This window comes from Castor canadensis, chromosome 7 (genome assembly GCF_047511655.1).
Source record: "Castor canadensis chromosome 7, mCasCan1.hap1v2, whole genome shotgun sequence".
NCBI lineage: Eukaryota > Metazoa > Chordata > Mammalia > Rodentia > Castoridae > Castor > Castor canadensis.
The window spans coordinates 68742715-68768882 of record NC_133392.1 but is presented as its reverse complement, the minus strand read 5'-3'; the positions used below and the strand labels follow the sequence as shown (position 1 = coordinate 68768882).

Below are 26168 nucleotides of genomic sequence, written 5' to 3'. Positions count from 1 at the left end.
ACAGGCCCAAAGTAACAGGGCCAAGTAGCCACAGGCAGAAACTTCTTAACTTACATCTTCCTTATAAGTTGTTTATCTCAAGTGTTTACAAACAAGCAAAACTCTCCTGGCAAACTGTCTTCCTGGTGGCCAGTACACACTGGGGCTAACACAGTAAAGGAAGTATGCTCAGAAATGAGATCAGAAAGGTAGGTGGGAGACCAGGGCTGGGGTGGGAGGTGAGGGTAAGAAGGAAAGCAGCCCCTCTGTCTAAAAATAGTCATCCAGCACATACCACTGGTCCTTTGGCTGGTTTGGCTGTGTAACCATGACAATCAATTCTAGGCTCTACAAACAAGAACTGTTCTCCATAAGGAGCCAAGAACAACCCTGAGGGAAGTGCCATAGGGAATTTTAAGAATCCTCCACAACTTGTCAATGAGGCACACCAAGGAGACTGCTGAGCCTGAGCCTGAGCTCAGCAATCTGGGCAGGCAGTAAACCACTGGAGGAGTGGCAAACACCCACTGGGGCGTCCTGACCCAACCTGCACTTGGAGCGTCTAATCAGACTGGGCAGCTCCCAGGCCTGAAAAGAATACACCCTAGGGGTGGAGTGGGGGGCATTGTGAGAGAGTGGACCTCTTTGTTAGAACAAGAACTTGTAGCTGGAGGCCTGAGCCTTCCCTTGTTGCTGTCTTCTCCCCCTTATCCCAACCCCTCTGTTCCCCCCACACACCCCCACAGCCCCCATTGCTCGCAGAGAACATTAGACCCAATGTCCCTCTCAGCTCAGGCCTGGATCTAGATGGGCACTCACCTGGGCTGGGGGTATGGCGGGAGTGACAGTCCCAGATCCTGAGTATCCTGGGTAGCTCGGCACCGGCTGCTGCCCAGGGTAGGTCACTGGTGGCTGCCCAGGGTAGGCCCCTGGGGGCTGCTGCCCAGGGGGTGGCAGGGGCTGGCCTGGCACAGGGGCCCCCGGGTATGATGGATATGAAGGCATCCCAGGGGGTGGGTTTCCTCCAGGAGGTGGGTACATGCCATAAGGAGGCACAGGCTGCTGGGCGGGAGGTGGCTGCCCGAAGCCCCCAGGAGGGACTGGTGGGTAACCACCTCCGGGAGCCCCAGGGTACAAGTTTGGCACATTGGCTCCTCCAAATGTCCCAGACATGTTGGTTGCCTGGAAGTACATAAAGCAAAGCCTAAGACTCATGTGCCCAGCAGGGGGCCAATGCACTGAGGATCCTCCCTTCCCTGAGCCTACAGTGAGCTCCCAGGAAGGAGCCTCATCTCAGAACCCACCCACAGGGCTACTGCAGACCTGCTGCACTAAGCTTTCTTCCTTCTTAGCCAACTTCAACCGCACAGGGTCTCCGCTATAAAGCAGGAAGGACAATTACAGTCATGGATTACGAAAGGGTATAAAGTATTTCACTTGCTCAAAGCCATACAGGCAGTGATGGGCAGCCGCGGTCCTGACACATCTCTCTGGACCCAAACCAAGAGTCTCCACCCCGCCTGCAAAGGACACGACCCTCCCTTTCCACACAGACCCTCTGGGTGAAGGTAGGTATTCACAGTCCCAGAAAGTATGGGATCCCTTTTATAGGCTCAGGTAGTCCCATCACATCAACCCGCTACCAGACACCTCACCAGGTGAGAACAGGGAAAACTGGTATTCCCAGAACAAAATCCTGAACCCTCACAAGGGCCTCCTAGGCCCCACCATCCTCATTTGCCACCTCACCCCTCACCTCTCCTCTTCAGTCACACAGGCCTCGCCACTGCCCCTAAGCACATTGAGCTCACGGGCAACTCAGGGTTTGACAGTCCCTAGACATCCATAAATCACATCCCTCTGCCAATTCAGATCTTTCCTCAAGGTTCCTCCCCAGTTACCTCACCCCCTCCCACAAAATACTTATCCCACAGCACCAGCTGCTGCTCCCAACCCTTTCGTCCTGCTCTTCTTGTTCCCACAGCACCCTACTTTCAGTCTGCCACATATGCAACTTATACTGCTGTCTCTTCCCCATAGGTAAGTATACCAGGGATGAGACTTTGCTTGTTTATCCACATTATCCCCAGTGCCTAGAACTGGACCTGGCACAAATTTGAATGTGTACTAGTTGTACTGTTTCTATTAAGCACTCATTTGTCTTCAGATTATAAATATATTCTTTTAAAAACAAAACAAAGAAAATTAGCATGTCTACCCAAGCTATCTGCTATAAACCTACCCAGTACCAACCAGAAAAGCCATCCATATGTGGGGACACACACATGCACATGTGCACATGGACACTGGTATATCAATACATACATGTGTGCACACCCCCGCCAAGTACACAAACATGTTCACCTTCCTCCCAGCCCTGTACTGAGCTCATAAGAAGGTGCTCAATAAGTTTTCCTGAAGGTGCCACCTTTACTCAGCCCTTCAGAGCAGCAAGGACCCCAAGAGACCATCAGCCCAATGTATCCCCTTCCCCTCATTTTATAGATGAGGAAACTGAGGTCCGAATAGGAGCAATAAGCAGGTGGCAACCTGATAAAAACCCTTACAATGCAGCTCAACACACTCCATGTCCACAGTGAACACGAGGCATCTCAGAAGCCTTACGGGGCCAGCAGTCTTGATCCCTCGCAGTGGGCCCAGAGTCAGCCTCAGCAGGGGCCTGGACTTACCATTCCCGAGAGGTAATCCTGATTGAACTGCCCTGCATAGTTGGCCACATTATCCAGTCCAATGGGGGGCATGCTGGGTGGGGGATAGACAGCACCTCCCCAGGCACCACCACCTGAAAGCAACACCAAGCCAGTCAGCCCTCTCTCTTTCTAGCCCAAAGGGGAAAGGTGGACTCCAGGGATTAGGAAAGGCAGCCAAGCAAAGCTCAGGCTAGCATTACGGAAACACTAGGGAGAAAAGGACAGAGGAGAGCAGCAGAGGCCTTCCTCATTCCATGAAACAAGATGGCCTCAGCCTGCTGTGGGGTATTTAGGAGGTAGAGAGGCTTCAGGGAAGGCTCTGCCCTTTCAAGCCCACTGTCACAGAAATGTGAGGACAGACATAAGGAAACATCACCCTAGAACACTGTGCTGAGCATGTGAAAGTGGTGTCAAAGGAGCTCTAAGAATTCACAGATGGAGGAAGATGGAGCTGCATCCAGTAAACACAGTCCCAGACCATTATCCCTAGGGGGACAGTTGAGAAACCAGACCTGACACCAGCAGGGCCAGTGCCTAGTGTGGGCCTGGGATTGCAGTGATAAGGACTGAGTGAGTATTCACACATGATGCCATCACTGAGATCAGCAGCATGGCTGCTAGCACCATGGTGGGGACTGTGCTCCTGCCTGTGCAGCTTCGAATCTACTCAGCAGCTCAGGCCATACCCTTCCCTAGGTCACCTGCCCACTCCCTCCTTGCTGCTCATGCTAATGAAGGTGGCAGATGGCAGGAGCACAGTCACAGCCCTGATGTGCCCTGTGATAGTGGCTAAGCCACCTCCCTCCTTGGGCCCACTCTTTATCTGCTAGATGGGGGACTGGGTTCACATGGTGCTTAGGCCCAGGACCTAAGCCCCCAAAATGAACAATAGCCAGGAGTCCCCTGGAGCAAGGGGCAGAGCAGCTCAGACTTCCTCAGAAGACCATCCTAGTATTGGTCATTAACTCTCCACCTCCCCCATCCTAGAAGCCTCGTATTTTCCCTGCTGTGGTGACCAAACCTCATTTCAGGAAAACGAGGAGGGCCAGGGCCAAGGAGTTCTCATCACCTGCCCAGGTGAGATGCCCTCAACCCCATCACACATGGCTCCTAGCAGCAACAAGAAGGGACATCTGATCCCTGGCATCAGCTTCCCTGAGACAGCCTCGCTTACTCCCTCTGCAGTGAGACCCTGTTTTTGCAGATACCAAGCTCCTTGAGCACAGGGTAACTGTGACAACAGCAATGCTCTGGAAGACACTGTGCTACTGGCTTTAACTGACTGCATAATCAGTACGGGGACAACTCAGTGAGGAAAGAAAGAGAAAGGACAGTCTCTGAACAGTGGTAAAATCTGCCCACTGCTGTCAGCTAACAAACAAGGCAGTAGATCCAGCTCTGACCTGGTTCAGGTCCTTCCAGAACCAGTCATACCCAGGCCTCTCCAGCCCCTACCCCCGCTGGGTGGGCCCTCCATTAACTATCCTCCCTGAAGAGCAGAGCTCTGGAGGGGGCAGGGAATCAATGAACTCTGACTCTGCCCCTCCCCACCCCTGGCCAACTCAGACCCTCTTACCTGGTGCAGCTGGGGGGTAGCCGCCAGGAGGTGGGGGATAGCCTGGGTAGCTCATGGTTAGACCTGAAAGGGAAGAAGTTCATTCAGGCTCTACCCAGAGCCCTCACCAACAGGTCTTGCTGGGACCACTTCTTAGCAGAGCAGCAACCTACAACCACATACTTGCAGGCTTGTCTTAGCATAGGTCACTTGACCTGCTCTCTGAAGGGTCTCCAGCTAGGACTTCTGGGGCAGACCCTGCCCCAAACCTACAAAAGCCTGCAGGTTTCCCAGGAAGCCCCTCGGCCAGGCTGCACTATTGCCTGCTGACCAGAACACAGCTGCACATCTGGACCTGTTTTCTGACTTCAGCCACCACCAAGTACATTGCCTCTGGCTCCAGATCTATGTCTTCATCTTCCTGTGTCCTTATCACCATCCCCGGCCAGAGAACCCTGCCTCCTGGCACCCCCACTACAAGTTATTCATAGTCACACTCATCTTGGATCTGACCTCCAGTCCATCAGGCTAGGGACCTGGTCAGGAGTGGAATCATCCTTCCTGCAAACAGGGGCCTTCAGGATGGCTTATCTGCTCAGAGACAGCAAGAAACTTACTTATACACCGAATAGCAAGGGAAAGCCTGGAATCCAGGGCAGTAGGTCGAACACTTGCTCACAATCCCTCTGTACACACAATCCTTGGCAATACCCCACAACAATTAAACTGGGGCACAGATCAGCGGTGACACCAGTCATTCAAAGCCATCACAAAACTGCTGTTCTTGCCAGTTAGCAGCAGCTGCTGCAGTGCACACAGATGCCCAGGGCCAGGCAAGGGCACACGAGGAAACCTGTGGCCTCCTCAACACTCACACCTTTGTTCCAGGACAGCAGCTCCTCCTCATATGTGGGACTCAAATGGCAACAGGCCTCAGGATCATCCAAGGGATTGTAAAACACACTAGGGGTTCCACTCCCTGAGCTTCTGGGTCAAGCAGAACCAGAATTTGCATTCTGAACAAGTTCCCAGGTGACGGTACCGATCTGGGGACCCCACTTTGAGAACCACTGTCTGGACACAATCCTCCTATAAGATGCTACTTGCCTTTCATCTCTACCTTGAAGGACTAGGCATGTTGTTTTTAAGGAAGCTGAAGGATCTCCTTAAGATGCCACAGACTGGACCTGGCTCTCAGCCCTACAGCCATGGTTATTTGCTTTGGTCAGTGGGTCCAGAGGCAACCAAAAGCAAAGCAACAGGAAGTCAGGTGATGCCAAAGCAGCCTTTGAGAGAGCCAGAACCTGTGACCCACAGCAGGGACTGAGGACCCTTCCCTTGCATGGCTCTCTGTCTTTCTGAACCCCTAGCATGTGTGCTTGAGGTCTCCAGGGTGGCTGCTCCAGAGATGGTGTGACTTAACTCCCTGGCCAGGTGGGAACAAAGCCTGACAGTCCATCCTCACTGGGGTAGAGAAGCTGGAGATGTGAATGACAGGTAGGCAGGAGGGCAGCATGAGCTTCCACTGTCGCTGGCACCTGCCTCCCTGGAGATACCACTCCGAGCACCAAAGCCCCACCGTCCACTCCTTTCTCTTCCTTACACCAAATAAACTTCAGCCAGCCTGAAGATTTAAATGTAAAAAGCAGCCCCAGACTTCAAAGGCATAAAACTTCTGCATGATGGAAACACCATAAAGACAGAGTGACAAACTTTGGAAAAAAGTTTTACAACAAAAGACCAATACAATCACTAGAGAAATTGTCAGACAATGTCAACAGGCAGTTACAGAAAAAGATTGGGAAATGTTTCTTAACAACATGCTAAGAGGATCACCAACTGAAAAACGTAAGGATCCAAAATTAAAATTTTATTTCCTAGACAAGGAAATAAATGGTATGCAGACATGGGTTTTACCGAGGCATTACCCCCTTGCCATCTAACATTACAACAAATCGCTACAACAAATACTCTGTAGCTGTTTTCAGAATTAGTCACGTCTATATGTGGGGTAGGAAATGATCCCCAATACTCATCAAGATGCAGTATCATGTGTATACAATGCTAAGAAGGAAAGAAAGCAGGAACACGAACTAGAGTACATGCGTAGATCATTGCTGAAATGATATCAAACAGTAACACTGGTTGCCTCTACAGGAGAAAATGGGGTCTGGAAGTAATGGTCACTTTATGTACGGACCCTCTGCATTTTACGTACTGCCTAATAAAAAACAACTTTAGAAAAAGGCCCAATTCAGGTGGGCATGTCTGACCACACTTGAGGCTGCCCAAACCATCTCACATGGCCTTCACTGCTCTTCCAAGATTAAAATAACTCACACAGGACCATTCAGCTCCCAGGTCTGCTTAGACATGGGTGGAGCAGCTCTAACACATGAGGGCCCTCACTCCTGGGAGGGAGTTTCCTGGCAAGACTGGAGTCTGTTCAGGAAAGAGCTCTGCCCTGGGTCCCCACTGGGCTGGCTAATTCCTTGGCAAGGCACAGTCCTCCTGTCTCCCCAGACAATCTCCACTCTTCCCCTCTCTTAAAAGAACAGTCTCATTTTCTCCCCATATTTCCCACTCGGAATAGATAAGAACACTCGCCACCCTCATCTTTGAGCCTTTTTGGAACCAACTGCCACAGGGCAGGACCTGAATCACCTCCTTTCTCCAGACGATGTAAATGATAAGCGCTGCCGGTCTCCCTGGAACATGTGGGTTTTCTGGGCAATGGAGCCCTCATATGGATTCCTATTGACTCTCCTTCTCATAGGTTCTGCTGCCTGCTCCATCCTGGTATCTCCCCATTGCAATTCTGACATCAAAAAAACTTAGCTCTCTCAGTGTTGTTTCATAACCACTGATTGGGTTAGCATGGCATTTATGTTCTTCCAAGTAACGGATATAAATAGGTCAACACCAACATTCTGAACTGACAACTCCAGGCTTGATGTCAGACACCAAGCACCCCTGTGAACACAGGCGTTCAACCAGCTGTCCCCACTAACTCTGGCCCACAGCCCCACTGTGTGCAAATGAGGACTATAACAAATGCCTCATAACTCCCAGGAGAAAAGTAAACACAACCCAATAGCCCAGGGCAACCTTCAGGCCATTTCCAGCTAGGGGAACTGGGACAGGACTTCCAGATACCTCCCCTCCTCTCCCTCCCAGCCCTCACTCTCAATGACAGAAGAGAACACAGTGAGCTATAATCCACCAGGTCTCCTTGCACTTTGGTATTCGTCAACATCACACCTTTCTTCTACTGTCCTTAACAAGGAAGAAAGGCACATGGGGAGGGGAGAAGGATGCTTCACATGGCTTATGTGACTATGACAACCAGGACCTATCTTATTCCACATGCTGTCTGACAATGGCACTCAGACACCAGGACTTAGGAGAGGTCCTCCTGCACATGGAAGGCAGCTGGCCCCCTGAGGGTTGCTCTAATTCTTAGAAACTTGCCTCTGGAGAAATGGCCTGTAGTCCTGACTCTCCTGGGATGCTGCAGCATAAACACCACCTTTCTTTCTCACTGGGACCATCTAATTGCAGCTGTACACAGATTCAACCAGCTGTGGCCCTCTCTAGCTTGTTAGAACTCAGACTATAGAGCTTGTCAGAACTCAGATTACTGCCTCTGCCCCAAACCCCACCAGAATCTTAGAATTGGTAGATCTTGGGCAGGGCCTGAGAAGCTGCTGCACTCATTTGGTGTGGCACCGCATGTACTGAGCACAAAGGTACAAAAGTGGCTTCCCCAGAGGGACAGCTCAATGAATGGGCTCGCACAGCACAACCACATGCATGAGACTAATACTGACAGGCAGAGGCTTAGAAGGCTCATCCCTAGACCTGAAGCCCCTCAGTGCCCACCAGCAAACCAAGTAGGCCTGGAGCAGAGTAGATGCCTTTGTAGGAGGATCTTGCCCTGCCCTTTCCAGCCTACTGACTAGAACATTCACTTGTTCATTTTTTAATATTAAATCTTTAATCTATTTTTACACAGCTACTTGGGAGGCTGAGACAGGAGGAGCTCTTAAGCCCAAGGGTTCAAAGCCAGGTGGGGCAACATAGCAAGATTCTGTCTAAAAAAAAAAACAGAAGACAAGCCACAGAATGGTAGAAAATATATGCAAAACACGCATCTGTCAAAGGGACTGTTGGCCAAAATATACAAAGAACTCATAAATTAAAGAAGAAAACAAACTATAGGATTACAGAAGCAGGCAAGAGACCTGAACCAGTACTCACCAGAGATGATATGCAGATGACAAATAAACATAGACAAAGACACTCAACATGTCATCATGAATTGTCAACCACAACAACAGGATACCACCATATGCCTATTAGAAGACAATGGTCCACTCACTTTGGAAAAGACTCCAGCAGCTTCTTTACAAAGTAAGCATAACTTTACCAAACACTCCACAATCATGATGCTCTTGGTATTTATCCAAATGGGTTGATAATTTATGTCCACGCACAAAAAACTACACATGGATGTGTGTGCCAGTCACCTCTGTCACTGCAATAAAATACCCTACAAGGAAGAAAGGTTTTTTGGCACATGGTTTCAGTACATGGTCAGTTGGTTCACTGCTTTTGAGCCTATGGTAAGGCAGCACATCATGGCAGGAAGTGCATGATTGAGAAAAGCTGCTCGCCTCATGCAAGACAGAAAGCCAAGAAAGAGAGGGGAAGGGGCCAGGGTCCCTAAACACCCTTCAAGGACACCCCTCCCCATCACCTACTTTCTCCAAGTAGGCCCCACATCCAAAAGACTCTACAACCTTCCAACAGCATCATAAGCTGACACCCAATCCTTTAACACATGGGACTTTGGGGCTGAGAGATTTCAGACTCGAGTGCAGCAACGTTTACACTAGTTTTACTCATGATTGCTCAACTTGGAAGGAACCAAGATGTCCTTCAGTAGGTGAATGGATAAATAGGGCTGTGTAACCACACAATGAGGTATTATTTTACATTAAAAAGAAGGGAGCTGGAGCACAGCACACATGGTTCAAGTGGTAGAACACCTGCTCTACCACTTGAACAGCAAGCACAAGGCCCTGTGTTCACAGTCATGCTGCCAAAAAAAAAAAAAAAAAAAAAACCTAAAAAGAAATGCACTATCAAGTCATGTCATACATATTACTAAATGAAGTAAGTGAAAGACTACACTTTCCAACTGTAGTGTGATTCCAACTATAGGGCATTCTAGAAAAGGCAAAGCTAAGGTATAAAAATGTGAGTGGTTGCCAGGAGTTGGGGGGAAGGAGTGGAACACAGAGAATTTTTAGGATAGCAAAATTACTCTGTATGGTACTGTAACAGTGGATACATGTCATTATACATTAGTCAAGAGACCCAGAACGCATACAAGAGTGACCCAAAGGTAAACTAAGGACTGGGGGTGGTAATGGTATCAGTGTCGATCCACTGACTGTAACGAATATATCACTCGATGTGGATGCTAACAATAGGAAAGGCTGCACGTGTGTAGAAGCAGAAGGTATACGGGGACTGCGCAGTTTCTGATCAATTTTGCTGTGAATCTAAAACTGTCCTTAAAAAAAAAAAAAAAAAAAAAAAAAAAAAGATATCCAAGTACACAGTAGGGAAATTCAAAGGGAACAGAAAGACACAAAACTTCCCCTATTCCCTCCCCTCCATTGCTTCTCTAAAGACCACCAAAGACTTAAAGGTATGGTTCAAGACACATTCCTGAATGCATACATAAATGTGTACATATATAAATGTACATGCACATACGTATTTGACTCGTGCATGCTCGCACATGACTTAGGAAAAGGCAAGATTGCTTTGGAACCTGCAAACTCTCTTCACTCTAGCACAAAGCAGGCTCTGCTGTAACAGTCCAGGTGATCCTGGGATATAGTAAAAAATACACATTTAGCAGGCACTTGGGGCTGAGCCCTTTTATCTGTGGGTCTGCACTAACTCCAGCTCAGGTCAGAACTGAGCTAACTATGGAAGACCTGGCCAGTGTTGGAGAATTGGTCAGTATGAGAACACCTACACTCCAATCACAGAAGTGAAGCATGAGCACAGGGAAAGCCAGTGTTGTTTTGGCTTTTTCAGTCCACATTCCTAGGTGCTGTGCCTCCTGGCCTTGTCTGGGAAGATGAAGAGTTAGTCCTGAGCTAGTCTTACAACTCATGGCCTCCACATACTGCCTGGGAACAGCCAGGCACCTATTCATTCCCAGGTCACTGGGGAGGGGAGTGGAGACAACAACCCAGAGCCAGGTGCAGGCAGGGGCTGGAGCCTGAAACTCAAAAGAGATGTCCAAGGTAAGATAGAAATGTCTACATATGGCAGCCCAATTCCAAAAATCTTACCAGCAAGGGTGTCAATCAGAGATCCCGAACCAGGTCATCCCCTCCCAGACCTCGATTGTCCCATGGGGGTGATAGGAGCATCACCTTTTGTGGCTCTTCCTTCCTCTTGGATCTTAAGACTTCTGAAGAGGACTCCTTTCAGCTTTGACAAACTCCACCCAGCCCCCCATTCCAGACTTACAGACTCACACATCAACCACACTGAAAGGGATCTTGGAGACTATCTGGTTCCCACCTCCCTTGGTTTTGTAGCTAAGGCACAGTAGGGATAGGCTTGCTCAGATCACAGGTGTGCTAGGGAGAAAGTCCATGACAGAATGGACCTGTTGAGAGCTAACAAAAGAGCCTGCCTTCCTCCCCAAACAAAGCTGAGTCCCAAAACCCGTGGGACTCAGCCACCCAAGCTCACCCAAGTGGGCTAGCTTGTTTGGTGACCCCAGCTGGTCCACTGCTAACCTGATTTAAAGCAGGTCCTCCAAGAGCAGGAGACCAGGATCTGCCCAGGCCATTCCTCCTAACTGAGAGGTTCAAGAAACCCTCAGTGCCTCAGCTCATACCATGACCTTCCTCCCAATGAATCCAACATTTAAATCCAAGGCTGTTAGCTATGGGGTCAGACACAGTCCAACCCCAGCCACACAGGCTCTATCAAAGTCAGAACAGGTGCAGGACCAACGGACCAGGAAAAGGAGCAGTGGCTTTGGAATACCAAGAAGTGAACTGTGCTATGGAGGCACTGGTTAACAATGATTGACATTTTTTACAACTTTTTTTATTACAGAGAACAGAATAGGGCAATAAATCCTCATCCCTTAGCTTCAAAGGAAGTTTGGCCTCAAGGCCAATTTTGATTAATCAGAACCCTCCTCTTCCTCAGTATTTTTCTGAAGAAAACCCCAGTGTATATTACTTCATCTGTAATTTTTTCATCTCTCTATTATGAAACTGAAATATGTAAACACTCACACGGTGATAGCTGGACCTCCAGGAAAACTCTTCCACACAGGCACAGGACTCAGATGCTACATCATCTTAGAGAAGTGGGAGCTAGGGAAACTTAAGGGGCATCTGTCAACACCAGGGGCCAGAAACCAACCTGCTCAGGACTTTTCCAATCCTTGAACTAGTGAGTTCTCACCGACTGGCAATGCTCCCACCATCTGCGACTATGGTTCTCCAGAGCACCGATCAAACATGTGAGCCAACAGCCCTGTCCATCATGCACCTGACTTAACGTGCACCACATAAGCGCCCAGTGAGAGAACGAACGGAGGGTCCCAGGATCCGTCTCTGCTGAGTGAGTCTGGCATGTCACTTGACGTCCCTCCACCTCAATTTTCTCCTTTAAGCCTCTTCCCTCACAAAAGGATTGAATAGGGGTTTGGCCTGCATGTGCAGGACAAGAACAGTAGGACACTTATACCCGAGGCTCTTAGCAAGGATAAACTTCCCCAGAGGCGTTTTTACATTTGGGTCTTCTGTACAGCAGGAACCCTGCCATGTGACAGTTCACTCTGAGGGCAGCCACACAGCCACGGGGGGCCGGAGCACACAAGATCTAAGTCTTCCCTCCAGGTAACCTGCTTACTTCTGAGCTTCCACCAGGCACTGCCCCCCAGTCCTGCTTGGCTCTAATCTGGACTTCAACCCAGGTTGCTTAGCAGAAGCGGGCAGTGTGATGTGAGGCTCGGTGCTGCCTAAACCATGTTCACTGCCTCAATTTAGCATTGTGCAAGTTGTGAGATCATCAGGTGCACAGTGTAAAAAGAGAGAGATTTGCAGCCCAAAAAGTTTATAAAGTGCTGAATGTGCACTTTATATATGCTATAACTAATATCTCCCCTTCGGGAAACTGCCAGTTCACCATAGCACAATAAAAGCTCTGAGAAGTCCTGTAACAAAGAAGCCTGCTGAACTCTGTCCTCAAATGTCCCAAACTTATTAGGCCATTCTAATAGTCACCATTTATCAAATGCTTATTATGTGGCAGACACAGTATTAAGTGCTTAACATGAAATTTAACTTTCCAACAACCCTCTGAGACAAGTACTAACGCCACTAACAGCCTCCTAATAGAAAGGCATGGAGAAAACTTCCCGGATGGCGGCTAGAGGTAGGAAGCAGAAAGCGACCCTCCTATAGTGAAATCTTGGAGAGACGCTGGAGACACACTTTGCAGGCATAATCACCGAGAAAAGGCATAACTTTGACTCCTCCACACCTCCAGCCAGCGCAGAGAATCTCCACTTCACGTTAAACGGAGAACCGAGGAGGCCCCCGGGCGCCAGTGGCCGGCGCCCATACGGCTTGGGAAGACGCGGACCAGGTGAGCTTCGCGGTACCGCGGTTCCTCCACAGACAAGCCTGGGCCAGAGCAGCATAGCCCCCTGGACAGACTGACCTCCACCCGGGGAAAAAAGAGAAACTGAGTACTAAGCAATAAGAACAGTTAAGACACGCTGGAAAGAGGGTGGGGCGCCCTGAGCGCTGAAGATTGGGGGAAGGGAATCCTTCCCGGGACTGTAAATAAACGAGCCGGGCGGGCCGGAGAGGCTCTGGCAGGAGCGGGGCGCGCCAGCAACCAGGAGCGGGGACGCTTGTGAGAGGAGGGAAGACCCACTTCCCACGTGAACTGTAAATAAACACGCAGGCCTGACAACGCGGGGCAGTGGCACCTTTCCCAGTGCTTGGAAAGGGGAAAGGCTGTAGCAGAGGCCGCCGGACAGGAGAACTCTGAGCAAACAAAGCCTGTGGGACCAGGTGAGTGCTAGCTCACCCCAGAGATCTGCATAAATAACGCCGCCAGCTACAGGCTGAGAGCAGCAGGCAGGCAAGCCACAGTTGCAGATACCACTCTCAGAACTGCCTCCAGACGCTTTTTTTTCTTTTTCTCCCTACCTTTGATGAGAGAACAACCGAATTACACCTGCAAGCCGAAAAACTTACTGAAACTGTATTGCATTTGAACTGGGGACACTTGGTGGGGCTTTTTTTTTTTTTTTCTTTCTTCTGTGTGTATGTGAGTGTAGTTTTGTTCTACTTTATGCATCCCCTTTGATGAGACAACTACAGAACATATGAGGCACCAACTCCAGGACTGGAGATTGAGACGGACATCCAAATTATTAAGACTGAAATTGCATTGCATATAAACTTGGAAGTTTTTTGGTTTTTTTTTTTTTTTAATTTTCTATTTTCCACTTTATTTTAATTCATTTTTATAAATAGATATTACTTTCATATACTTATTTTTTATTTTTTTTATCTTTGATTTTCAATCCTCTCTCTGTCACTCTATTGTCTGTTCAGCTTACTGTCGATTAGTACACTAACACTCCCTGATTATACCTTTGAAACTCTCTTGTCTGATACCTTGTTCTGCTTTCTCCCTCTTGTCTGTATATTTGTTTTCCCCTTTTCTTTAACTTCTTGCTTTCCATCTCAGCTCACTCTTCCATTCTAAATATTACCATTGTTATTATTACAAGCTAGAAAATACTTAATTACACACAGTACAGGGACAGTAACAACACCAAGGACAATGACAGGAAGACAGAAAAAACAAGGAAACCAGTTTCCCCACAGCAAAAAATTAGTACAGGAACCAGAGGGGAATGAAGAGAACAGAAACTCAGAGCCAGACTCCAACAAAATGAAGATAAACTATGCCAAAGGACCCAATGAAGCCTACAAGAATAATTTAAAAGAAGACATACTACAAGTACTCAATGAGAATTTTATAGAGATGATACTGGATAGGGTCAACCAAAATGTACAGGAGACACTCAAGAAATTCCAAGACAATAAAAATAGAGAATTTGAAAAAGCAAAAGAAGAAATAAAGGAAACCATAGAAGCACTGTATAAACACCAAAGTGAAAGAGAGAACACAATGAATAAATGGATAAATGAACTCAGGACAAAAATAGACAACAATAAAGAAGAAAACAGCCAGGATATGGAAAACCTCAGAAAAAAGAACGAAACAGAACTGCAAAACAAAACGGAAGGCCAATCCAGCAGAATAGAACAAACAGAAGACAGAATCTCAGAACCTGAAGATGAAATGGTAATTAAAGGAAAAACTGAAGAACTATTAATTAAACAACTCAAGACCTGTGAAAAGAAAATGCAAGAACTCACTGACTCCATCAAAAGACCAAACTTGAGAATCATGGGCATCGAAGAAGGAGAAGAGGTGCAAGCGAAGGGAATGCGTAATATATTCAACAAAATAATAACGGAAAATTTCCCAAATCTAGAGAAAGATATTCCCATACAGATGCAAGAGGCCTCCAGGACACCAAACAGACCAGATCAAAATAGAACTACTCCACGACATATCATCATTAAAACAACAAGTTCAGAAACTAATGAAAGAATATTGAAGGCTGCAAGAGAGAAAAAACAAGTAACATACAAAGGTAAACCCATCAAAATCACAGCAGACTTCTCAACAGAAACATTAAAAGCAAGAAGAGCGTGGGGTGAGATCTTCCGGGCACTGAATGAAAATAACTTCGACCCCAGGATACTCTACCCAGCAAAGCTATCATTCAAAATAGATGGAGCAATAAAAGTCTTCCATGATAAGCAGAAACTAAAACAATATGTGACCACAAAGCCACCATTACAAAAGATTCTGCAAGGGATCCTGCACACAGAAAGTGACACCCAACTTAACCATGAAAAGGCAGGCAGCACCAAACCACAGGATAAGAAAAAGCAAGACAGTAGAGAGTAACATCAAGTTAGGTACACACACTCAAACCTTCAAACAACTAAGATAACTAAATGGCAGGAATCACCACATACCTATCAGTACTAATGCTTAATGTTAATGGACTTAATTCACCCATCAAAAGACACCGTTTGACAAAATGGATTAAAAAAGAAGATCCAACAATTTGTTGCTTACAGGAGACTCATCTCACCGACAGAAATAAGCATATGCTTAGGATGAAAGGCTGGAAGAAGATTTACCAAGCCAATGGCCCCCGAAAACAAGCAGGAGTAGCAATACTTATCTCTGACAAAGTAGACTTCAAACCTACATTGATCAAACGAGATAAAGAAGGACATTCCATACTAATAAAAGGGGAAATAGACCAAAAGGAAATAATAATCATCAATCTGTACGCACCCAATGTCAACGCACCCAATTTCATCAAACATACCCTGAAAGACCTAAAAGCATATATAAACGCCAACACAGTGGTTGTGGGAGACTTTAACACTCCATTATCATCAATAGATAGGTCATCCAAACAAAAAATCAATAAAGAAATCCAAGATCTAAAATATGCAATAGATCAAGTGGACCTAGTAGATGTCTACAGAACATTTCATCCAACCTCTACACAATATACATTCTTCTCAGAAGCCCATGGAACCTTCTCCAAAATAGATCATATCCTAGGGCACAAAGCAAGTCTCAGCAAATATAAGAAAATAGAAATAATACCGTGCATACTATCTGACCACAATGTAGTAAAAGTAGAACTCAACAACAAAAGTAAAGACAAAAAACATGCAAACAGCTGGAAACTAAATAACTCATTACTTAATGAAGAGTGGATCATCGATGCAATAAAAGAAGAAATTAAAAAGTTCCTGGAAGTCAATGAAAATGAAAACACAACCTACCGGAACCTATGGGACACAGCTAAGACAGTCTTGAGAGGAAAGTTTATAGCCATGAGTGCATATATTAAAAAGATTGAAAGATCCCAAATCAATGACCTAATGATACATCTCAAACTCCTAGAAAAACAAGAACAAGCAAATCCCAAAACAAATAGAAGGAGAGAAATAATAAAAATAAGAGCTGAAATCAACGAAATAGAAACCAAAAAAACCATACAAAGAATTAATGAAACAAAAAGTTGGTTCTTTGAAAAAATAAACAAGATCGATAGGCCCCTGGCAAACCTGACTAAAATGAGGAGAGAAAAAACCCAAATTAGTAGAATCAGGAATGCAAAAGGGGAGATAACAACAAACACCATGGAAGTCCAGGAAATCATCAGAGACTACTTTGAGAACCTATATTCAAATAAATTTGAAAATCTAAAAGAAATGGACAGATTTCTAGATACATATGATCATCCAAAACTGAACCAAGAGGAAATTAATCACCTGAATAGACCTATAACACAAAATGAAATTGAAGCAGCAATCAAGAGTCTCCCCAAAAAGAAAAGTCCAGGACCTGATGGATTCTCTGCTGAATTCTATCAGACCTTTAAAGAAGAACTGATACCAACCCTCCTTAAACTGTTCCATGAAATAGAAAGGGAAGGAAAACTGCCAAACACATTTTATGAAGCCAGTATTACACTTATCCCAAAACCAGGCAAAGACACCTTCAAAAAGGAGAACTATAGGCCAATCTCGTTAATGAACATTGATGCAAAAATCCTCAACAAAATAATGGCAAATCGAATTCAGCAACACGTCAAAAAGATTATTCACCACGACCAAGTAGGCTTCATCCCAGGGATGCAGGGGTGGTTCAACATACGAAAATCAATAAACGTAATAAACCACATTAACAGAAGCAAAGACAAAAACCACTTGATCATCTCAATAGATGCAGAAAAAGCCTTTGATAAGATCCAACATCATTTCATGATAAAAGCTCTAAGAAAACTAGGAATAGAAGGAAAGTTCCTCAACATTATAAAAGCTATATATGACAAACCTACAGCCAGCATTATACTTAACGGAGAAAAATTAAAACCATTCCCTCTAAAATCAGGAACCAGACAAGGATGCCCACTATCTCCACTCCTATTCAACATAGTACTGGAATTCCTAGCCAGAGCAATTAGGCAAGAAGAAGGAATAAAAGGAATACAAATAGGTAAAGAAACTGTCAAAATATCCCTATTTGCAGACGACATGATCCTATACCTTAAAGACCCAAAAAACTCTACTCAGAAGCTTCTAGACATCATCAATAGCTATAGCAAAGTAGCAGGATATAAAATCAACATAGAAAAATCATTAGCATTTCTATACACTAACAATGAGCAAACGGAAAAAGAATGTATGAAAACAATTCCATTTACAATAGCCTCAAACAAAATCAAATACCTAGGTGTAAACCTAACAAAAGATGTGAAAGACCTCTACAAGGAAAACTATGCACTTCTGAAGAAAGAGATTGAGGAAGACTACAGAAAGTGGAGAGATCTCCCATGCTCATGGATTGGTAGAATCAACATAGTAAAAATGTCGATACTCCCCAAAGTAATCTACATGTTTAATGCAATTCCCATCAAAATTCCAATGACATTCATTAAAGAGATTGAAAAATCTACTGTGAAATTTATATGGAAACACAAGAGGCCACGAATAGCCAAGGCAATACTCAGTCAAAAGAACAATGCAGGAGGTATCACAATACCTGACTTCAAACTATATTACAAAGCAATAACAATAAAAACAGCATGGTACTGGCACAAAAACAGACATGAAGACCAGTGGAACAGAATAGAGGATCCAGATATGAAGCCACACAACTATGAGCAACTTATCTTTGATAAAGGAGCTAAAAATATACGATGGAGAAATAGCAGCCTCTTCAACAAAAACTGCTGGGAAAACTGGTTAGCAGTCTGCAAAAAACTGAAACTAGATCCATGTATATCACCCTATACCAAGATTAACTCAAAATGGATCAAGGATCTTAATATCAGACCCCAAACTCTTAAGTTGATACAAGAAAGAGTAGGAAATACTCTGGAGTTAGTAGGTATAGGTAAGAACTTTCTCAATGAAACCCCAGCAGCACAGCAACTAAGAGATAGCATAGATAAATGGGACCTCATAAAACTAAAAAGCTTCTGTTCATCAAAAGAAATGGTCTCTAAACTGAAGAGAACACCCACAGAGTGGGAGAAAATATTTGCCAATTATACATCAGACAAAGGACTGATAACCAGAATATACAGGGAACTTAAAAAACTAAATTCTCCCAAAACTAATGAACCAATAAAGAAATGGGCACGTGAACTAAACAGAACTTTCTCAAAAGAAGAAATTCAAATGGCCAGAAAACACATGAAAAAATGCTCACCATCTCTAGCAATAAAGGAAATGCAAATTAAAACCACGCTAAGGTTCCACCTCACCCCTGTTAGAATAGCCATCATCAGCAACACCACCAACAGCAGGTGTTGGCGAGGATGTGGGGAAAAAGGAACCCTCTTACACTGTTGGTGGGAATGTAGACTAGTACAACCACTCTGGAAAAAAATTTGGAGGCTACTTAAAAAGCTGGACATCGATCTACCATTTGATCCAGCAATACCACTCTTGGGGATATACCCAAAAGACTGTTACTCCAGAGGCACCTGCACATCCATGTTTATTGCAGCACTATTCACAATAGCCAAGTTATGGAAACAGCCAAGATGCCCCACCACTGACGAATGGATTAAGAAAATGTGGTATCTATACACAATGGAATTTTATGCAGCCATGAAGAAGAACGAAATGTTATCATTCGCTGGTAAATGGATGGAATTGGAGAACATCATTCTGAGTGAGGTTAGCCTGGCTCAAAAGACCAAAAATCGTATGTTCTCCCTCATATGTGGACATTAGATCAAGGGCAAACACAACAAGGGGATTGGACTATGAGCACATGATAAAAGTGAGAGCACACAAGGGAGGGGTGAGGATAGGTAAGACACCTAAAAAACTAGCTAGCATTTGTTGCCCTTAACGCGGAGAAACTAAAGCAGATACCTTAAAACAACTGAGGCCAATAGGAAAAGGGGACCAGGAACTAGAGAAAAGGTTAGATCAAAAAGAATTAACCTAGAAGGTAACACCCACGCACAGGAAATCAATGTGAGTCAATGCCCTGTATAGCTATCCTTATCTCAACCAGCAAAACCCCTTGTTCCTTCCTATTATTGCTTATACTCTCTCTACAACAAAATTAGAGATAAGGGCAAAATAGTTTCTGCTGGGTATTGAGGGGGGGAGCAGGAGGGGGTGGAGTGGGTGGTAAGGGAGGGGGTGGGGGCAGGGGGGAGAAATGAACCAAGCCTTGTATGCACATATGAATAATAAAAGAAAAATGAAAAAAAAAAAAAAAAAAAAAACACAAACTTCCCTAAAGTAAATGATGGCAAATTGCACAATATTACCATGGTTTTATGTGAGTGCCTGGTATTTAAATTCTCACGCTACTCTGCCCTATGCCTTGCCTTTTAGATTCTGTTAATCCGTGTTGAAATCAGAGACCACATTGCCAGGTCTTTCCAAGTGTCACATGCTTTTTAACCTAACCTTTCTCTTATCCGTAGTGTATTTCTCTTAATTAAAACTTTGGATTATTTCATTAAAAAAAAAAAAAGAAAGGCATGGAAAGGTTACAACTAGTGAATGGCAGGAGAGGCGTCTGACCCAGGCAGTCTGGCTCAAAGCCCAGGACACTCACTACTGCACCACACTTCCACACAAGGCCCACTGGCCCAGGGGACAGTAGAAGGTCAAGGATTAAGCTTTAGAAACACTGGTGTGGTAGAATAGCATGGAACTAGGACTCAGGACACACAGCTAGTTTCTACATCACTTGTCATTGTGTGACCCCATAATCCTTAAAGGCAATATAGGACAGTGGGGAGAATGTCGACTCTGAAGCCAGACCGCTCAGGTTCACCCAGCTCTGCTCCCTACTAGCTGTGGGATCTTGGACCGGTTATTTAACCCCTTTGGGTCTCAGTTTTCCACATCTATAAAATGGGATCAGTAATAGCTTAATAGCAAATTTATTCCTGTTTTCTCATTTAACCTCTTGTTATCAGTTTCCATAATATAAAACAGCAAATGCGGATCCCAGAGGATACTGGGCCATTAGATAATACCCAGGATGAGAATTTCAGGGACTTAAAGGGGCAGGTCAGGAGCTAAAGAGGACAGTGTGCTATACGAAGGGCAGTGTTATAGTGTGGTTCTGGAATGCCCTCCCAAAGGCTGTTCCCAGCTTGGTACTACTGGAAGGTAATGGAAACTTTAAGATGGCAATCCTAGTGGGAAATCTTAGGTCACTGGGCAGGAGACATGCCCTGGATGGAGATTATCAGAATCATGGTCCTTCCTCTTTCTCTCTTTGCCTCCTGGCTGCCAGGAAGTGGGCAGATTTGCACCTTGTTATGATATGCTACCTTCCACAGGCCCTCACAGACTGGAACCTCTGAAACTGTGAGTCAAAATAAAACAAATCTTTCTTCCTTTTAAGTTAATTTTTCTCAGGTACTTTGTTACAGTAACAGAAAGGTGACCAACACAGGCAAAGTACACTGGTCTTGGTCATGTTAGATTTTCCAATCTCCCAACGGAGAAAGCACTAACAGGAAATTGGGGATGCTTTCTTTCCATCCCTCAGTGTCTGAGTATCTGTGCCAAGCTCCAAGAGCAGGGGAGCAGAAGAGGAGGATACTAGGGGGAGCCCACTTGAAAGGCTTCTTGGAGAGGAAGCTTGCTGGGAGGAGGAAACCAGAGAAGCAGGCCTATGTCTAGAGGAGTTTCCAACCCTGGGCACCCAACTCTATCCTCAGTACTTCTGCTCTGTGCTGACACCGAGAGAACCATCTTCTCGCCTCTCATTTGCCCTTCTAGGTCAAGTCACAGAGGCTGAGAAGGGAAGGGAGTGAGTTTCACATGAGGTATGCAAAGATGAAACAGTCACAGCCAGGTCTCTCCCTCACACCGCCCTTGCAGCACTGTCCTCAAAAGTCTCATGGAGGTGAGTTCACTGTGAGGCCTGCCTACATCAAACAGGCATACAGGGAGCCAGTGCTCCGTACACACAATGTCAACCCTAATTCTGATTTCTGAGGGCTGCAAGAGGGTGGACACAGATACGGTGTCAGTAACTAGCTGCCACTCAGGCCAGAATGTGATCTCAGTGGGGTACTCAGGTCTTGGTCTTTTGTTACGGTTTGGATATGAAGTGTTCTCCAAAAAGGCTCACATTCTGGAAGGCTGGACCCCAGCTGGTGGCACTGTCTTGGGAGGTTTGGAAACGTCAGGAGGAGGGACATAACTGAAGGAATTAGGTAAGTGGAAGTGAGTCCTTGGGAGCATATTATCTCTGGGCCCCTTCCTGTTGCGCTCTGCTCTACTTCCTATTCACCATATGAACTGCTGTGCTCCACCACTCACTCCCACTGCCATGACGTTTACAACTGGCCCAGAAACATGGAACCAAGTGACATGGACTGAACCCTCGGAAATGGTGAACTAAAATACTTCCTTTTCCCTTTAAGCTGTTTCTGTCAGGCATTTCATCACAGCGATGCAAAAATAACTAACAGAAAATTGTTGATGCCAAGGTTCAAACAACAGAAAGTCTCCCACCCAAATCCTAACTCAATGGTGTGGTCAGGACCTGCTAGAGAGTAAATGTTTTTGTCTTTTCCATCCCCAATTGCATTTGCTGAAATCCTAAGCCCCAGTATGATGGGATTAGAAGGCAATTAGGTCACAACAGTGAAGCTCTCATGAATGGAATTAATGCCCTAAGAAAAGATGTCTGAGAGAGAGATCATGTGAGGACACAGTGAGAAGGTGTCAGGCATGAGCCAAAAAGCAGCCCCTTACCAGATACCAAGTCTGCTGACACCTTGATCTTGGACTTTCAGCCTCTAGAACTCTAAACACTAAACTTCTGTTGTTTAACCCATCCAGTGTATGGTAACTGGTTACAGCGGCCTGAAAATTATGACAGAACTTAGACCTTCACATACACACACTCAACCAGAAATGGAAACTGTGGGTTGTATGTGAATACAAGTCAGGGGAGACAGGTCTGTGTTTTTGTGTCACCACTTCCGTATGGGGAAAGCTGCCCACAGGTTACACCATGTCAGAAGGGGTTTTTCCATCTCTTTATAATAAAAGTCTCATAATTAGTTAAAAAAAAAAAAAGATGAAGCAGCAGCCTCTTGGGCAGAGTCTTCAGTGCCCAGAAAAAAAAAAAAGGGGGTTTTCCCAGGACCAGCCATGGAGCACAGTGAAAGGACCAGCAGAACAGCAGCAGCGGGCAGATGGTAACAGAGCGCAAGTCCAGGGTGTGTCTAAGCCCTCCACCCTGCACAGCCCAACCCAGTTTTTCCCAGGTCCCCTGGGCCTCAGGGATGCTCCACACCCAGCCCTGCAACAGCCAGTTACTGTTTGTACAATGCAGCTCCTCAAATGAGAGAGGGGACCTTGAGGAACTCCTTCAGAATCCCTCCCCCCACCCCCACCCCCACCCCCGGTGGGAACAGCAGAGGATGAGCTCATCCTAGACCATGAGGCCTTGGTGTCACCAGTGCTGCCTCATGATGCCTAACCCAGATTCTCAACAGACCTTTCCAGCACTCCCAATTACTCTCTCCCACACTCTAAGTCCCCCATCTTTCCCAGCCTACACAACTCTATCGGGAGCTACAGGTCACAGGACAGTAGTAAGAGCCTTCTCAGTTGTGATGAATAAACTTTACCCATGGTCCACGCAGCTCTGATATCGTCTTCTAACACTGCTGCTAGGCCGCCAGGGTGATTTACAGGGTTTGGAATCCAATTACAAGTCCTGTTATTTTCTAGCTCTATCACTAGATAGCTAGCTGCGTGACCTTAGGCATACCACTTGACCTCTCTGAGTCCTTCTTCTCCCCTATAAAATGGGAAATACATAATACTCTGGCTGTGAGGATTCAGGCACTAGCATCCACGAATAAAGCTACTTGTCACATTGCCTCCTAGCATACAGTGGGGTGCTTACCTCAGACTGGGAGCCAGGGCCTGGGTCCTCACTTGCTATAGTGGCTCCCTGGGCAACTTAACCTCTCGGACCCTCCAAGCTCTCCGCAAAGGTACGACTTGCCCTACTTACTCTGGAGTAACGAGGGCTGAACGTAGAATAAGTAAGAATGAGCTTTAGGCAGGCACTGGTGGCTCACGCCTATAATTCTAGCTACTCAGGAAGCAGAGATCAGGAGGATCGCAGTTCAAAGGCAGCCCAGGGAATAGTTCTCGAGACTCTATCTTGAAAAACCCCACAAAAAACTGGGCTGGCAGAGTGGCTCAAGTGGTAGGGCGCCTGTCAAGCAAGTGTGAGGCTCCGAGTTCAAAGAATGAGCGAGCTTGGGATAGGTACCTTCACTCTGACCTAATGTTGGTCTCTCCCAAGTGGCCAAAGAGGACGGGCTCTGACGTGTGGAGAGGGACTGAAATATCAAAGATCCAGCACACCAAACTTGTGTGTGTGCCTGCCTACCAAGTGACCAGACCACAGTGTGGGAGTACCTGATGAGGGCCTTCAGGACAATGTTGGTCATGGTAAGGCGTGGAGGGAACACTTTCAAAGCCAGACACTAGACTACCACAGGTTCCTCCAAAATATATCCCAACCAGTTCACACCCTGATCCCCCCAGAATCTGTGAATGTTACCTCAAACAGCAAAAGGGAGGTCTAGATGTGACTGAGGCTATGAGCCATGGGAGGGAGACACTACCCCAGATCACCGCGTGAAAGCTGTACGAGTCCTTAAAAGTGGAGCCCACTTCCTGTCTAGGATGAAGATGTAAAGATAAGGACGATATCCAGCATGAAGAGATCTCCAAAGGCAGAGGAAGAAGCCACAGCCAAGGAATGTGGATGGCCTCCAGAGCTAGAAAAGGAAATAGATTTCCCCTTGAGCCTCCAGAAAAGAAAAAACCCCACAGTACCATGACACCTATGAGGTCAACTGAGGTGCAACTCTGGAAAACAGCAATGGTTCCTCAAAAACTAAATCTAGAACTACCACATGATCCAGCAATCCCACTATTGTGCCTCAAACAGGTATGTGCACACCCACGTTCATGGCAGCATCATTCACAACAGCCAAAAGGTGGATGAATGGATAATAAAAATATGATGTCTGTACAATGGAACATTATTCAGTCTTACAAAGGAAGGAAATCCTGGGCTGGGGATGTAGCTCAGTGGTAGAGTGTTGCTTAGCACGCACAAGGCCCTGGGTTTTATCCCCAGAACCACACACACACACACAAAAAAAAATTCTGAAACGTACAACGTGGATGAACCTTAAACATATGCTGCTAAGTGAAAGAAGCCAGTCATAAAAGGATAACTATCAGCTGAGTCCACTTACATGACGAGCCACACAAAGAAAGGAGAATGTTGTTGCCGGGACTGGGGAAAAAGGAATGGGGCTTTCATGTTAAACAGGGACAGTGAGTCAACATGGGAAGATGAAAATGTTCTGGAGATGGATGATGGTGTTGGGTCCACAACAATGTGAATGTATTTAATGCCATATAACGACACACCTAAAAATAGTGAGTTATATGTTCATGTTATATACATTTTACTACAAAAAAATTTCATAGATTTAAGGCACAGGTCTGTAACAATTTGTTATAGCAGGAACAGAAAACTAACCTATACAGTGACCATTTCTCCTCTCCTTCCCTTTAAATTCTTCCATGGTGTTCTCTTAGAAAAGTCCTCTGCCCTCTCTGTGTGAGAGATCTGTGGACAAATCTACCTGGCTCAGCAAGCATCCTCTGACATGGAAGCATTAAACTACCGAGACCACAGAAAACCATTCCAACAATGGCAGAGATACCAGGTGCTTGTCTCTCCCATGTGTCTGGGAATAAGAGCTCAATAAATGCTTGCTCACTTGTATTATAGGTCAACACAGTTACCATAGTCACCATGAGTCACCATGGTGAGACCTGGGCTCCAGGGTGGGTTCTGTGTGGTCAGGTAACACACCCAGCCAACAATGCAAATGCTCTAAGGAAGGGAAAAGGGAGCATCTGATGTGTACACATGATGAGCCAGTCAGCCAAAGGCGGCCCCTTACAGGTGACTCAGTTCACTTCCACACACCCCACTCCCTCTCCATTTACAAATGGGGAAACTGACAACCAGGGACAGGGAAGTGGCAGGCCAAGGCCACACAGCAGATCCTGAGGCTGGCTCAGAATCTCCTGCCCCAGGCAAGAGCGCATCTTGCACAGGGCAGCACCAAGCACAGCTTCACTGTGCTCAGAGTGTCTGGGCACTCAATCTACTTTGGCAAGTTGTTTCCTTTGGTTCCTTCCACAGGGCTCTGTGGCCACCCAGCTCTAGCACAACTTACTGCCTGAGGCAATGGAAGACAGGGCTGGAGAGAGGAATTTTGCATTTTGCCTACTAGGCATGATAGACTTCCTGGAGAAAGGCTAAGGGGAGAAATGGTATAAAACCCTGGCCCCAGCTCATCAGCTTTTTCAGCTTCCTCTTCATGTAAACAGAGAGCAAAGAATCAAAGAATACCCAAGGAAGGTCTCCAACAGAAAGGGAGAGGCAAAATCAGAAACGAAGAGGCAGAGGAAAGAGAAACACTGATAAGTATCCTTATAGACAAAATATTGTACCCATAAAACAAAAGGTTGTTATAAAAACAGCAAAGAGACCAGTAAAGGTTCTTCAGAAATTAAAAAAAAGAAGAAATGAAATTAAAAATTCAGCAGAAAAGTTAGATC

At 45.9% G+C, this 26168-nt stretch overlaps 1 protein-coding gene across 4 annotated transcripts in view; it reads right to left on the bottom strand.

The window, feature by feature from the left end:
* Anxa11 (annexin A11) overlaps positions 1-26168 on the bottom strand; it is a 50761-nt gene that overhangs the window by 13028 nt on the left and 11565 nt on the right. For 2 of the 4 annotated variants that reach the window (XM_020165754.2, XM_020165755.2), the window contains 3 exons: positions 4267-4329; positions 2670-2782; positions 799-1161 (listed from right to left, as the gene is read on the bottom strand). In XM_020165754.2, the coding sequence (XP_020021343.2) occupies positions 799-1161; positions 2670-2782; positions 4267-4321 (531 nt within the window). In that variant the 5' untranslated portion in view covers positions 4322-4329. Of the gene's footprint in view, positions 1-798; positions 1162-2669; positions 2783-4266; positions 4330-6909; positions 7137-26168 lie in introns of those variants that run through there. The other 2 variants (XM_020165752.2, XM_020165753.2) reach the window with 2 other exon arrangements.